Genomic DNA, 18,081 nt, shown 5'->3' on the forward strand with positions numbered 1-18,081 from the left:
CACCACTATAGTTTACTAAAGGACACTACACCAGTATTATACACCACTATAGTTCACTACAGGACACTACACCAGTGTTAAACATCACTATAGTTTACTAAACGACACTTCACCAGTATTATAGATCACTATCGTTTACTACAGGACACTACACCAGTATTATACATCACTGTAGTTTACTACAGGACACTACACCAGTATTATACATCACTACAGTTTACTACAGGACACTACACGAGTATTATACAGCACTATCGTTTACTACAGGACACTACACCAGTATTATACAGCACTATCGTTTACTACAGGACACTACACCAGTATTAAACATCACTATCATTTACTACAGGACACTACACCAGTATTAAACATCACCATTGTTTACTACAGGACACTACACCAGTATTGAACATCACCATTGTTTACTACAGGACACTACACCAGTATTAAACATCACTATAGTTTACTACAGGACACTACACCAGTATTAAACATCACTATAGTTTACTACAGGACACTACACCAATATTACACACCACTATAGTTTAGTACAGGACACTACACCAGTATTATACATCACTATAGGTTACTACAGGACACTACACCAGTATTATACACCACTATAGTTTACTAAAGGACACTACACCAGTATTATACACCACTATAGTTCACTACAGGACACTACACCAGTATTAAACATCACTATAGTTTACTAAACGACACTTCACCAGTATTATAGATCACTATCGTTTACTACAGGACACTACACCAGTATTATACATCACTACAGTTTACTACAGGACACTACACGAGTATTATACAGCACTATCGTTTACTACAGGACACTACACCAGTATTATACAGCACTATCGTTTACTACAGGACACTACACCAGTATTAAACATCACTATCGTTTACTACAGGACACTACACCAGTATTAAACATCACCATTGTTTACTACAGGACACTACACCAGTATTGAACATTACTATAGTTTACTACAGGACACTACACCAGTATTAAACATCACTATAGTTTACTACAGGACACTACACCAGTATTAAACATCACTATAGTTTACTACAGGACACTACACCAGTATTGAACATTACTATAGTTTACTACAGGACACTACATCAGTATTATACACCACTATAGTTTACTACAGGACACTACACCGGTATTATACATCACTATTTTATATATAAAATAATAATAAGAAGAAATACTGTTGTACCTGCATTATTATTTTTCAGCTGTGAAACATCCTTGTCCTTCTTCTTCACTTCCTCTTGAAGATCTGTGTGGAAGATTAAAGCAGTAGTTTGGTCACAGAAGCTACATATTTAAAATAGTTTACAGAAAAAGTAAGCTTATATCCCAGCAATGAGCGCAGGAGATACAAGGCTAATGCACCTAACAAGTTATTGAAGTTTAAACCTTTAGCAACACTTCATGAACCTTCTAACCCTCCCAAACCTGAGAGCTCACTGGTGGATTATCATCAGGTATATGAAGATCTTACCTGCTTTACTCTTCTTCAGATCTGAAACCTCATCCTCTTTGATCTTCAGTTGAGATTTAAGATCTAGAATTCAGATAAATAACAAACAAAGAACCTTAAAGATAATATACACAGTTACTATGTTACTGCAATACAGAGTATAGCTAATACATGCATTACTGTACTTTACTACAGGACACTACACCAGTATTATACATCACTATGGTTTACTACAGGACACTACACCAGTATTATACATCACTATAGTTTACTACAGGACACTACACCAGTATTATACACCACTATAGTTTAGTACAGGACACTACACCGGTATTATACACTACTATAGTTTACTACAGGACACTACACCAGCAATAAACATCAATATATTTTACTACAGGACACTACACCAGTATTAAACATCACTATAGTTTACTACAGGACACTACACCAATATTATACATCACTATTGTATATATAAAATAATAATAAGAAGAAATACTGTTGTACCTGCATTATTATTTTTCAGCTGTGAAACATCCTTGTCCTGCTTCTTCAGTTCCTCTTGAAGATCTGTGTGGAAGATTAAAGCAATAGTTTGGTCACAGAAGCTACATATTTAAAATAGTTTACAGAAAAAGTAAGCTTATATCCCAGCAATGAGCGCAGGAGATACAAGGCTAATGCACCTAACAAGTTATTGAAGTTTAAACCTTTAGCAACACTTCATGAACCTTCTAACCCTCCCAAACCTGAGAGCTCACTGGTGGATTATCATCAGGTATATGAAGATCTTACCTGCTTTACTCTTCTTCAGATCTGAAACCTCATCCTCTTTGATCTTCAGTTGAGATTTAAGATCTAGAATTCAGATAAATAACAAACAAAGAACCTTAAAGATAATATACACAGTTACTATATTACTGCAATACAGAGTATAGCTAATACATGCATTACTGTACTTTACTACAAGACACTACACCAGTATTATACATCACTATAGTTTACTACAGGACACTACACCAGTATTATACACCACTATAGTTCACTACAGGACACTACACCAGTATAATACACCACTATAGTTTACTACAGGGCACTACATAAGTATTACACACCACTATAGTTTACTACAGGACACTATACCAGTATTATACACCACTATAGTTTACTACAGGATGCTACACCAGTATTATACACCACTATAGTTTACTACAGGATGCTACACCAGTATTAAACATTACTATAGTTTATTACAGGACACTACACCAGTATTACACATCACTATAGTTTACTACAGGACACTACGCCAGTATTATACACCACTATAGTTTACTACAGGACACTAGACCAGTATTATATACCACTATAGTTTACTACAGGATGCTACACCAGTATTATACACCACTATAGTTTACTACAGGATGCTACACCAGTATTAAACATTACTATAGTTTATTACAGGACACTACACCAGTATTATACACCACTATAGTTTACTACAGGACACTACACCAGTATGGAACATTACTATAGTTTACTACAGGACACTACACCAGTATGGAACATTACTATAGTTTACTACAGGACACTACATCAGTATTATACACCACTATAGTTTAATACAGGACACTACACCAGTATTATACATCACTATAGTTTACGACAGGACACTACACCAGTATTATACATGAATGTAATTTACTACAGGACACTATACCAGTATTATACACCACTATAGTTTACTACAGGACACTACACCAGTATTATACATGACTGTAATTTACTACAGGACACTATACCAGTATTATACACCACTATAGTTTATTAAAGGACACTACACCAGTATTATACACCACTATAGTTCACTACAGGATACTACACCAGTATTATACATCACTATAGTTTACTACAGGACACTCCACCAGTATTAAACATCACTATAGTTTACTAAACGACACTTCACCAGTATTATAGATTACTATCGTTTACTACAGGACACTACACCAGTATTATACATCACTACAGTTTACTACAGGACACTACACCAGAATTATACAGCACTATCGTTTACTACAGGACACTACACCAGTATTATACAGCACTATCGTTTACTACAGGACACTACACCAGTATTAAACATCACTATAGTTCACTACAGGATACTACACCAGTATTATACATCACTATACGTTACTACAGGACACTACACCAGTATTAAACATCACTATAGTTTACTACAGGACACTACACCCGAATTATACAGCACTATAGTTTACTACAGGACACTACACCAGTATGGAACATTACTATAGTTTACTACAGGACACTACACCAGTATTATACATCACTATAGTTTACTACAGGACACTACACCAGTACTATACATCACTATAGTTTACTACAGGACACTACACCAGTATTAAACATCACTATAGTTTACTACAGGATACTACACCAGTATGGAACATTACTATAGTTTACTAAACGACACTTCAACAGTATTATAGATCACTATCGTTTACTACAGGACACTACACCAGTATTATACATCGCTACAGTTTACTACAGGACACAACATCAGTATTATACAGCACTATCGTTTACCACAGGACACTACACCAGTATTAAACATCACTATAGTTTACTACAGGACACTACACCAGTATTATACATCACTATAGTTTACTACAGGACACTACACCAGTATTAAACATCACTATAGTTTACTAAAGGACACTACACCAGTATTATACATCACTATAGTTTACTAAAGGACACTACACCAGTATTATACATGACTGTAGTTTACTACAGGACACTATACCAGTATTATACACCACTATAGTTTACTACAGGACACTACACCAGTATTATACATCACTATAGTTTACGACAGGACACTACACCAGTATTATACATGACTGTAGTTTACTAAAGGACACTACACCAGTATTATACATGACTGTATGTTACTACAGGACACTATACCAGTATTATACAGCACTATAGTTTACTACAGGACACTACACCAGTATTATACACCACTATAGTTTACTACAGGACACTACACCAGTATTATACATCACTATAGTTTACGACAGGACACTACACCAGTATTATACATGACTGTAGTTTACTACAGGACACTATACCAGTATTATACACCACTATAGTTTACTACAGGACACTACACCAGTATTATACATGACTGTAGTTTACTATAGGACACTATACCAGTATTATACACCACTATAGTTTACTAAAGGACACTACACCAGTATTATACACCACTATAGTTCACTACAGGATACTACACCAGTATTATACATCACTATAGTTTACTACAGGACACTACACCAGTATTAAACATCACTATAGTTTACTAAACGACACTTCACCAGAATTATAGATTACTATCGTTTACTACAGGACACTACACCAGTATTATACATCACTACAGTTTACTACAGGACACTAAACCAGAATTATACAGCACTATCGTTTACTACAGGACACTACACCAGTATTATACAGCACTATCGTTTACTACAGGACACTACACCAGTATTAAACACCACTATAGTTTACTACAGGACACTACACCAGTATTATACAGCACTATCATTTACTACAGGACACTACACCAGTATTACACACCACTATAGTTTACTACAGGACACTATACCAGTATTATACACCACTATAGTTTACTACAGGACACTACACCAGTATTATACATCACTATAGTTTACGACAGGACACTACACCAGTATTATACATGACTGTAGTTTACTAAAGGACACTACACCAGTATTATACATGACTGTATGTTACTACAGGACACTATACCAGTATTATACAGCACTATAGTTTACTACAGGACACTACACCAGTATTATACACCACTATAGTTTACTACAGGACACTACACCAGTATTATACATCACTATAGTTTACGACAGTAGTGTCCTGTAGTTTACTACAGGACACTACACCAGTATTATACATCACTATAGTTTACTACAGGACACTACACCAGTATTATACATCACTATGGTTTACTACAGGACACTACACCAGTATTAAACATTACTACGGTTTATTACAGGACACTACACCAGTATTATACACCACTATAGTTTACTACAGGACACTACACCAGTATTGAACATTACTATAGTTTACTACAGGACACTACACCAGTATTATACATCACTATAGTTTACTACAGGACACTACACCAGCAATAAACATCAATATATTTTACTACCGGACACTACACCAATATTATACATCACTATTGTATATATAAAATAATAATAAGAAGAAATACTGTTGTACCTGCATTATTTTTTTTCAGCTGTGAATCATCCTTGTCCTTCTTCTTCACTTCCTCTTGAAGATCTGTGTGGAAGATTAAAGCAGTAGTTTGGTCACAGAAGCTACATATTTAAAATAGTTTACAGAAAAAGTAAGCTTATATCCCAGCAATGAGCGCAGGAGATACAAGGCTAATGCACCTAACAAGTTATTGAAGTTTAAACCTTTAGCAACACTTCATGAACCTTCTAACCCTCCCAAACCTGAGAGCTCACTGGTGGATTATCATCAGGTATATGAAGATCTTACCTGCTTTACTCTTCTTCAGATCTGAAACCTCATCCTCTTTGATCTTCAGTTGAGATTTAAGATCTAGAATTCAGATAAATAACAAACAAAGAACCTTAAAGATAATATACACAGTTACTATATTACTGCAATACAGAGTATAGCTAATACATGCATTACTGTACTTTACTACAAGACACTACACCAGTATTATACATCACTATAGTTTACTACAGGACACTACACCAGTATTATACACCACTATAGTTTACTACAGGACACTACACCAGTATTAAACATCACTATAGTTTACTACAGGACACTACACCAGTATTATACACCACTATAGTTTACTACAGGACACTACACCAATATTACACACCACTATAGTTTACTACAGGACACTACACCAGTATTATACACCACTATAGTTTACTACAGGACACTACACCAGTATTACACACCACTATAGTTTACTACAGGACACTACACCAGTATTATACACCACTATAGTTTACTACAGGACACTACACCAGTATTACACATCACTATAGTTTACTACAGGACACTACACCAGTATTACACACCACTATAGTTTACTACAGGACACTATACCAGTATTACACACCACTATAGTTTACTGCAGGACACTATACCAGTATTAAACATTACTATAGTTTATTACAGGACACTATACCAGTATTATACATTACTATAGTTTACTACAGGACACTACACCAGTATTATACACCACTATAGTTTACTACAGGACACTAGACCAGTATTATACACCACTATAGTTTACTACAGGATGCTACACCAGTATTAAACATTACTATAGTTTATTACAGGACACTACACCAGTATTATACATTACTATAGTTTACTACAGGACACTACACCAGTATTATACACCACTATAGTTTACTACAGGACACTACACCAGTATTAAACATTACTATAGTTTATTACAGGACACTACACCAGTATTATACATTACTATAGTTTACTACAGGACACTACACCAGTATTGAACATTACTATAGTTTATTACAGGACACTACACCAGTATTAAACATTACTATAGTTTATTACAGGACACTACACCAGTATTATACACCACTATATTTTACTACAGGACACTACACCAGTATTATACACCACTATATTTTACTACAGGACACTACACCAGTATTATACACCACTATAGTTTATTACAGGACACTACACCAGTATTATACACCACTATAGTTTACTACAGGACACTATACCAGTAATATACACCACTATAGTATACTACAGGACACTACACCAGTATTATACACCACTATAATTTATTACAGGACACTACACCAGTATTAAAAAGAAACACAGGACAGTACTACAGATGATTAGGGTCAGGATGTAATGGAATGACTCTACCTTTGATTTGTTGATCTGCTTTTGTTCTAATGCTGTCCTGAGCACTTGTAGCTTCTTTCAGCTGCTGCCCCAAATCAGCCAATCGTAGAACTGCAGCAGAGAACAGAACCAATCAGAATCCCTGAGGCGTTAACATCAGCACCAGCATCATGAAAGAGTGAGGGAGAGGTTTTAAAAGATGAAAAGTAAGAAACGTAGGGGAGAGTGAGGCACACACTAGCGTGGGCTAAAATATAACCTGGATATTTTACTTCATTAAACTGGTTCCAGTTTGGATCTTCTCTTGTTTCCATAGCAACCCTGTCTACACTAAACTAACTGAATCACTGAATCATTTCTTACTCAAATCTGCATTGTGCTCATCTTTCTTCTTCAATTCAGCTGCAATGGACTCCAGTTCCTTTTCCTTCTTTGCTAGCTTCCCCTCCAGCACTGAGAGAAAACATCATCATCATCATCATCATCAACAACAACGGCATCATCATCATCATCATCAACAACAACAGCATCATCATCAACAACAACAACAGCATCATCATCAACAACAGCATCATCATCAACAACAACAGCATCATCATCAACAACAACAGCATCATCATCAACAACAACAGCATCATCATCAACAACAACATCATCATCATCATCATCAACAACAACAGCATCATCATAAACAACAGCATCATCATCATCATCAACAAGAAAAGCATCATCATCATCATCAGTAATGGTTTCCAATCAGGATGGTTCTCTCAGTGGTATCTGGGCAGATTCAGCTACACCAGCCCTCCCACTGCTCAGGATTCACTGGTAGAACTGAAGGCCGTCAGAATAACCAGCAACACTATTGAGAATCAACCAATCACGCTCTGATTTACTGTTGAGGGTGACATTTGTCTAGTCCTTCTGGAGGTTCTAGATACATTACTGACTGTCATTGTACACACAGGAACATTTGGTGAAGAACCTTTTCAGCAAGTGGCTATTCTGTGGCTTTGCTTAAAGATCCTTTGTAAGGCCATTAAAATATTTGATTATTTATGGATATACTTATTAAAATATCTGTTTATGATGAATCTGGATCTTCTGTTATTCAAATGTATTTAATGTCATTTAAATTCATTATATGTCATTTTTAATTTAAATTTCATATTTTAGTTTAAAAATGGGTTCAGAGATTTCAGACACAGTCATCAACAGGTTGTCAGCTTCAGTGTAGTCACTCACGTTGTAGCTCCGCCTCTGTGGACGTATTCAACTGGGCTAGTTCTTGCTCTTTAGCCTTCACCTTCTTCTGCAGACGCGCTATCTGATCCTCTGTGGAGTCACAGACACACACTCAGCTCACTTTCAATCACTGTGAATGGGCGGGGCTAAACTGTTATACACTGAATGGGCGGGGCTAAACTGCTTATCATCATTAGAGCTTTTTGAAACATGGGGTTGTTCAGACTTACTGATTTCAGCACTGCCGCAGCCGCTCCTCTTCAGGAAGGCGATCTCTTTATTCATCTCCTCGATTTCCTTCTCCAGGCCTTAAACAGTTCACACAGTTCAGGTTCTCTATACGTTCTGCTGGTTCTAGTGTTCATAATGTTATGGAGAGAGTACAGTTCTTCTGGAGGAACTCACCTGTGGCTTTCTTCAAGGCATCTGCTTTCAGTTCTGCTTGCAGGTTTTCCAACTTGGCAATTTCGTCCTTCAGAACGAGCACCTGAATGGCTGTCCGGGGAACACCGAGAAACAGTGTGAGGTTCTAGATTCAGTTCATGATCATTATTGATTAATTATTCATCAATTATTAACTCATTTATGACTCACTCAGCTGAGCTTTCTCATCTCCTGTGGAACCCACTTTGGTCATCAACGTCTGGATCTCTTTATCCAGTGCTGTGGTCAGAAACAGTACTCAGGTTAACTGGTAAAACACCTCCACACACACAGCTGACCATCACCAGCGTCCAGCCGGAACCAGAGGTCCAACTCACCGTCTATCTCAGCCAGGTACTCCGCAATGCTCTGGTCCTGCTGCTTCGAGACTTTCCCCATCGACTCCATCAGCTTCAGGACTGAACCACAAGAACAGATCTGCGTTAGTGCTTCATTAGTGATGATTATTAGATTATTAATGAGCTATTAGTGCCTCATTAGTGATGATTATCAGATTATTAATGAGATAGTGCCTCATTAGTGATGATTATTAGGTCATTAATGAGCTATTAGTGCCTCATTAGTGATGATTATCAGATTATTAATGAGATATTAGTGCCTCATTAGTGATGATTATTAGATTATTAATGAGATATTAGTGCTTCATTAGTGATTATTATTAGATTATTAATGAGCTATTAGTGCTTCATTAGTGACGATTATAAGATTATTACTGAGCTATTAGTGCTTCATTAGTGATGATTATTAGATTATTAATGAGCTATTAGTGCTTCATTAGTGATTCTTTCTAGATTATTGAGCTATTAGTGCTTCATTAGTGATGATTATTAGATTATTAATGAGCTATTAGTGCTTCATTAGTGATTCTTTCTAGATTATTGAGCTATTAGTGCTTCTTTAGTGATGATTATTAGATTATTACTGAGCTATTAGTGCTTCATTAGTGATGATTATTAGATTATTAATGAGCTATTAGTGCTTAATTAGTGATGATTATTAGATTATTAATAAGCTATTAGAAGGTCACTCACGCTCATCAGAGTCCACTCTCGCTTTCCCCAGCTCTTTCTTCATATTCTTCAGTTCTTCAGTCTTCTTCTTCAGGTCCTTCTGAAGCTCTGCAAAAACAACCACACACCAAAAACAACATCCTCAACATTTACCTCACACAGTCAAAAACCTCATCAACACTGGCCTCACATCGTCAGCAACCTCATCAATACTGACCTCACATCGTCAGCAACCTCATCAACACTGGTCTCACACTGTCAGCAACCTCATCAACACTGACCTCACACCATCAACAACCTCATCAACACTGGCCTCACACTGTGAACAATCTCATCAACACTGACCTCACACCATCAACAACCTCATCAACACTGGCCTCAGACTGTGAACAATCTCATCAACACTGACCTCACATTGACAACAACCTCATCAGCACTGACGTCACACAGTCAGCAGCCTCATTAACACTGACCTCACACCATCAACAACCTCATCAGCACTGACGTCACACAGTCAGCAGCCTCATTAACACTGACCTCACACCATCCGCAACCTCTTCAACACTGGCCTCACACCATCAACAGTAAAGTAACACCGTCAATTACCTCATCAACAGTGAACTAACACCATCAACAACCTCATCAACACTGACCTTACACTGTGAACAACCTCATCAACACTGACCTTAAACTGTGAACAACCTCATCAACAGTGACCTCACACCGCCAACAACCTCATCAACACTGACCTCACACTGTGAACAACCTCATCAACACTGACCTCATAATGTGAACATCCTCATCAACACTGACCTCACACTGTGAACAACCTCATCAACACTGACCTCATAATGTGAACATCCTCATCAACACTGACCTTACGCCATCTACAACCTCATCAACACTGACCTCACATTTACAACAACCTCATCAGCACTGATGTCACAGTCAGCAGCCTCAATAACACTGAGCTCACACCATCAACAACCTCATCAACAGTAAACTAAAACCGTCAATTACCTCATCAACAATGACATCACACCATCAACAACCTCATCAACAGTGAACTAACACTGTCAACAACCTCATCAACACTGACCTCACACCATTAACAACCTCATCAACACTGACCTCACACTGTGAACAATTTCATCAACACTGATCTCACACTGTGAACAACCTCATCATCGCTGACTTCACATCATCAACAACCTCATCAACACTGACCTCACACTATGAACAACCTCATCATTGCTGACCTCACATCATCAACAACCTCATCAACACTGACCTCACACTGTAAACAACCTCATCAAAACTGACCTCACACTGTGAACAACCTCATCAACACTGACCTCACACCATCAACAACCTCATCAACACTGACCTCACACCATCAACAACTTCATCAACACTGACCTCACACCATCAACAACTTCATCAACACTGACCTCACACCGTCAACAACCTCATCAACACTGACCTCACACTGTGATTAACCTCAGCACCACTGACCTCACACCATCAACAACCTCATCAACACTGACCTCACACCGTCAACAACCTCATCAACACTGACCTCACACCGTCAACAACCTCATCAACACTGACCTCACACCGTCAACAACTTCATCAACACTGAAATCACACCATCAACAACCTCATCAACACTGACCTCACACTGTGATTAACCTCAGCACCACTGACCTCACACCATCAACAACCTCATCAACACTGACCTCACACCACCAACTACCTCATCAACACTGCCCTCACACTGTGAACAACCTCATCAACACTGACCTCACACTGTGAACAATCTCATCAACACTGACCTCACACTGTGAACAACCTCATCATCGCTGACTTCACATCATCAACAACCTCATCAACACTGACCTCACACTATGAACAACCTCATCATTGCTGACCTCACATCATCAACAACCTCATCAACACTGACCTCACACTGTAAACAACCTCATCAAAACTGACCTCACACTGTGAACAACCTCATCAACACTGACCTCACACCATCAACAACCTCATCAACACTGACCTCACACCATCAACAACCTCACCATACTGACCTCACACCATCAACAACCTTATCAACACTGACCTCACACTGTGAACAACCTCATCAACACTGACCTCACACTGTGAACATCCTCATCAACACTGACCTTAAACTGTGAACAACCTCATCAACACTGACCTCACACTGTGAACATCCTCATCAACACTGACCTTAAACTGTGAACAAGCTCATCAACACTGACCTCACACTGTGAACAACCTCATCAAAACTGACCTCACACCATCAACAACCTCATCAACACTGACCTCACACCATCAACAACTTCATCAACACTGACCTCACACCATCAACAACTTCATCAACACTGACCTCACACCATCAACAACCTCATCAACACTGACCTCACACCACCAACTACCTCATCAACACTGCCCTCACACTGTGAACAACCTCATAAACACTGACCTCACACTGTGAACAATCTCATCAACACTGACCTCACACTGTGAACAACCTCATCATCGCTGACTTCACATCATCAACAACCTCATCAACACTGACCTCACACTATGAACAACCTCATCATTGCTGACCTCACATCATCAACAACCTCATCAACACTGACCTCACACTGTAAACAACCTCATCAAAACTGACCTCACACTGTGAACAACCTCATCAACACTGACCTCACACCATCAACAACCTCATCAACACTGACCTCACACCATCAACAACCTCACCAACACTGACCTCACACCATCAACAACCTCATCAACACTGACCTCACACCATCAACAACCTCATCAACACTGACCTCACACCGTCAACAACCTCATCAACACTGACCTCACACCGTCAACAACTTCATCAACACTGAAATCACACCATCAACAACCTCATCAACACTGACCTCACACTGTGATTAACCTCAGCACCACTGACCTCACACCATCAACAACCTCATCAACACTGACCTCACACCACCAACTACCTCATCAACACTGCCCTCACACTGTGAACAACCTCATCAACACTGACCTCACACTGTGAACAATCTCATCAACACTGACCTCACACTGTGAACAACCTCATCATCGCTGACTTCACATCATCAACAACCTCATCAACACTGACCTCACACTATGAACAACCTCATCATTGCTGACCTCACATCATCAACAACCTCATCAACACTGACCTCACACTGTAAACAACCTCATCAAAACTGACCTCACACTGTGAACAACCTCATCAACACTGACCTCACACCATCAACAACCTCATCAACACTGACCTCACACCATCAACAACCTCACCATACTGACCTCACACCATCAACAACCTTATCAACACTGACCTCACACTGTGAACAACCTCATCAACACTGACCTCACACTGTGAACAACCTCATCAAAACTGACCTCACACCATCAACAACTTCATCAACACTGACCTCACACCATCAACAACTTCATCAACACTGACCTCACACCGTCAACAACCTCATCAACACTGACCTCACACTGTGATTAACCTCAGCACCACTGACCTCACACCATCAACAACTTCATCAACACTGACCTCACACCATCAACAACTTCATCAACACTGACCTCACACCGTCAACAACCTCATCAACACTGACCTCACACTGTGATTAACCTCAGCACCACTGACCTCACACCATCAACAACCTCACCAACACTGACCTCACACCATCAACAACCTCATCAACACTGACCTCACACCGTCAACAACCTCATCAACACTGACCTCACACCGTCAACAACCTCATCAACACTGACCTCACACCGTCAACAACTTCATCAACACTGAAATCACACCATCAACAACCTCATCAACACTGACCTCACACTGTGATTAACCTCAGCACCACTGACCTCACACCATCAACAACCTCATCAACACTGACCTCACACCACCAACTACCTCATCAACACTGCCGTCACACTGTGAACAACCTCATCAACACTGACCTCACACTGTGAACAACCTCATTATCGCTGACCTCACATCATCAACAGCCTCATCAACACTGACCTCACACTGTGAACAAACTCATCAGCACTGATGTCACACCATCAACAACCTCATCAACACTGACCTCACACATCAACAACTTCATCAACACTGACCTTAAACTGTGAACAACCTCATCAGCACTGATGTCACACCATCAACAACCTCATCAACACTGACCTTAAACTGTGAACAACCTCATCAACACTGATCTCACACCGTCAACAACCTCATCAACACTGACCTCACACCATCAACAACTTCATCAACACTGATCTCACACCATCAACAACTTCATCAACACTGAAATCACACCATCAACAACTTCATCAACACTGACCTCACACTGTGATTAACCTCAGCACCACTGACCTCACACCATCAACAACCTCACCATACTGACCTCACACCATCAACAACCTTATCAACACTGACCTCACACTGTGAACAACCTCATCAACACTGACCTCACACTGTGAACATCCTCATCAACACTGACCTTAAACTGTGAACAACCTCATCAACACTAACCTCACACTGTGAACATCCTCATCAACACTGACCTTAAACTGTGAACAACCTCATCAACACTGACCTCACACTGTGAACATCCTCATCAACACTGACCTTAAACTGTGAACAACCTCATCAACACTGACGTCACACTGTGAACATCCTCATCAACACTGACCTTAAACTGTGAACAACCTCATCAACACTGACCTCACACCATCAACAACCTCATCAACACTGACCTCACACTTTGAACATCCTCATCAACACTGACCTCACACCATCAACAACCTCATCAACACTGACCTCACACCATCAACAACCTCATCAACACTGACCTCACACTGTGAATAACCTTATTAACACTGACCTCACACTGTGAACATCCTCATCACATATTAATAATATTCTGAGATTTGAGAGTAGCTATTAAAGTGAAGGCATTGAGGAGATCTCCAGCTAATGGAGGAAGCAGTGACAGCAGAAGGAAGTTCAGTGGGTAAATGAAGGACCCCCGGTGTAAGGTGGGGGTGTGGGGGGTACGCACCATCAGTATTTCCCTCCGACTTGGTGAGTTTGTGCTGCAGGGCGCTGATCTCCTCTGAGAGCGTCTGGATCGTCAACACTGAAAACAACACACACACAAACACACACTTCCTGCATTAGCCTCGTAGCTCCACTGCTAATTACTGCAGTTACTGCTATTCAGTTCAGTTCATTGTTTATCAGCTCTTCACTCACCTTGACGAGCGAAGCTGTTATTCAGCTGCGAAAGTTCTATTTTAATCTGTGTCTGGACCTCTGTAACACACACACACACACACACACACACACACACACACACACAACTATAATAAACATTCTTTTAAAAAAACTCCTATCCTATACTTCTACTGTATTACTTTCCCCCTGAGCTGAGTGGGTGGGGCTAAACTGCTGAAAGTTAAACGGGTGGGGATAAACTGCTGAAGGCTGAATGGGTGGGGCTAAACTGTTGTAGGCTAAATGGGTGGAGGTAAACTGCTGTAGGCAGAATGGGTGGGGCTAAACTGCTGTAGCGTAAGTGTATGGAGCTAAACTGCTGTAGGCTGAATGGGTGGGGCTAAACTCCTGTAGGCTGAATGGGTGGGGCTAAACTGCTGTAGGCTGAATGGGTGGGGCTAAACTGCTGTAGGCAAGGCTTGAAAACTGTAGAGTGGGTGGGACTAAACAGCTGTAGAGTGGGTGGGGCTTAATGTTATGTAAGGAGTACTTCACCAGTGAAATTCTTGTGGACCTCAGTGCACTTCTTGGCCTCCTCCAGCTCCTGCTGCAGCTCTGAGAGAGTGGAGTAAAGCCAGGGTCAGTAAAGGGTTAATCAGATCTGTATGATCAGACTGATCAGATCCAGCTCCACTCTTACTTCTGTGTGCTGCTCTAGCTGTGTTCCTCTCCACCTCCGCCTTCTTCACTCTGTCCTCCAGATCTGAGAGACAGCCTTCATCAGCACTGACACCATTACACAAGTACACCACATGTCCAAAAGTATCCGGACAGATTACTCATCAGCACTGACACCATTACACAAGTACACCACATGTCCAAAAGTATCCGGACAGATTACTCATCAGCACTGACACCATTACACAAGTACACCACATGTCCAAAAGTATCCGGACAGATTACTCATCAGCACTGACACCATTACACAAGTACACCACATGTCCAATAGTATCCGGACAGATTACTCATCAGATCTTACCTGTTTTACTCTTCTTCAGATTTGAAACCTCTCCCTCTTTTTTCCTCAGTTGAGATGTAAGATCTAGAATTCAGATAAATAACAAACAAAGAATCTTAGAGATAATTCACACAGTTACTATATTACTGCAATACAGAGTCTAGCCTATACATGAATTACTGTACTTTACTACAGGACACTACACCAGTATTATACACCACAATAGTTTACTACAGGACACTACACTAGTATTATACACCACTATAGTTTACTACAGGACACTACACCAGTATTATACATCACTATAGTTTACTACAGGACACTACACCAGTATTATACATCACTATAGTTTACTACAGGACACTACACCAGTATTATACACCACTATAGTTTACTACAGGACACTACACCAGTATTATACATCGCTATAGTTTACTACAGGACACTACACCAGTATTATACATATTTATAGTTTACTACAGGACACTACACCAGTATTATACATCACTATAGTTTACTACAGGACACTACACCACTGTTATACATCATTGTTATTCACTACAGGACACTACACCAGTATTTTACATCACTATAGTTTACTACAGGACACTACACCAGTATTATACATCACTATAGTTTACTACAGTACACTACACTAGTATTATACACTACTATAGTTTACTACAGGACACTACACCAGTATTATACATTACTATACTTTACTACAGGACACTACACCAGTATTATACACCACTTTAGTTTACTACAGGACACTACACCAGTATTATACATCAGTATAGTTTACTACAGGACACTACACCAGTATTATACATCACTGTAGTTTACTACAGGACACTACACCAGTATTGTACAACACTATGGTTTACTACAGGACACTACACCAATATTATACACCACTATAGTTTACTACAGGACACTACACCAGTAGTATACATTACTATAGTTTACTACAGGACACTACACCAGTATTGTACAACACTATGGTTTACTACAGGACACTACACCAATATTATACACCACTATAGTTTACTACAGGACACTACACCAGTATTATACATCACTATAGGTTACTACAGGACACTACACCAGTATTGTACACCACTATAGTTTACTACAGGACACTACACCAGTATTGTACAACACTATGGTTTACTATAGGACACTACACCAATATTATACATCACTATAGTTTACTACAGGACACTACACCAGTATTGTACATCACTATAGTTTACTACAGGACACTACTCCAGTATTGTACAACACTATAGTTTACTACAGGATGCTACACCAGTATTAAACATTACTATAGTTTATTACAGGACACTACACCAGTATTATACATCACTATAGTTTACTACAGGATGCTACACCAGTATTAAACATTACTATAGTTTATTACAGGACACTACACCAGTATTATACATCACTATAGTTTACTACAGGACACTACACCAGTATTAAACATTACTATAGTTTATTACAGGACACTACACCAGTATTAAAAAGAAACACAGGACAGTACTA

The 18,081-nt window shown here is 39.3% G+C and overlaps 1 protein-coding gene across 1 annotated transcript in view; it reads right to left on the bottom strand.

The window, feature by feature from the left end:
• Positions 1-18,081, bottom strand: part of LOC140535610 (uncharacterized) — a 68,656-nt gene that overhangs the window by 6,537 nt on the left and 44,038 nt on the right. The window contains exons 39-57 of the mRNA XM_072657007.1: positions 16,555-16,617; positions 16,216-16,278; positions 16,071-16,130; positions 15,555-15,614; positions 15,361-15,438; positions 10,238-10,324; positions 9,524-9,604; positions 9,357-9,425; positions 9,168-9,257; positions 8,993-9,070; positions 8,763-8,852; positions 7,881-7,970; positions 7,539-7,628; positions 6,138-6,200; positions 5,850-5,912; positions 2,304-2,366; positions 2,016-2,078; positions 1,527-1,589; positions 1,239-1,301 (exon numbers count right to left, since the gene is read on the bottom strand). Coding sequence (XP_072513108.1) covers positions 1,239-1,301; positions 1,527-1,589; positions 2,016-2,078; positions 2,304-2,366; positions 5,850-5,912; positions 6,138-6,200; positions 7,539-7,628; positions 7,881-7,970; positions 8,763-8,852; positions 8,993-9,070; positions 9,168-9,257; positions 9,357-9,425; positions 9,524-9,604; positions 10,238-10,324; positions 15,361-15,438; positions 15,555-15,614; positions 16,071-16,130; positions 16,216-16,278; positions 16,555-16,617 — 1,377 coding nt within the window. The remainder of the gene's footprint in view (positions 1-1,238; positions 1,302-1,526; positions 1,590-2,015; positions 2,079-2,303; positions 2,367-5,849; positions 5,913-6,137; positions 6,201-7,538; positions 7,629-7,880; positions 7,971-8,762; positions 8,853-8,992; positions 9,071-9,167; positions 9,258-9,356; positions 9,426-9,523; positions 9,605-10,237; positions 10,325-15,360; positions 15,439-15,554; positions 15,615-16,070; positions 16,131-16,215; positions 16,279-16,554; positions 16,618-18,081) is intronic.

The sequence above is a fragment of the Salminus brasiliensis genome, chromosome 15 (assembly GCF_030463535.1).
Source record: "Salminus brasiliensis chromosome 15, fSalBra1.hap2, whole genome shotgun sequence".
Lineage (NCBI taxonomy): Eukaryota > Metazoa > Chordata > Actinopteri > Characiformes > Bryconidae > Salminus > Salminus brasiliensis.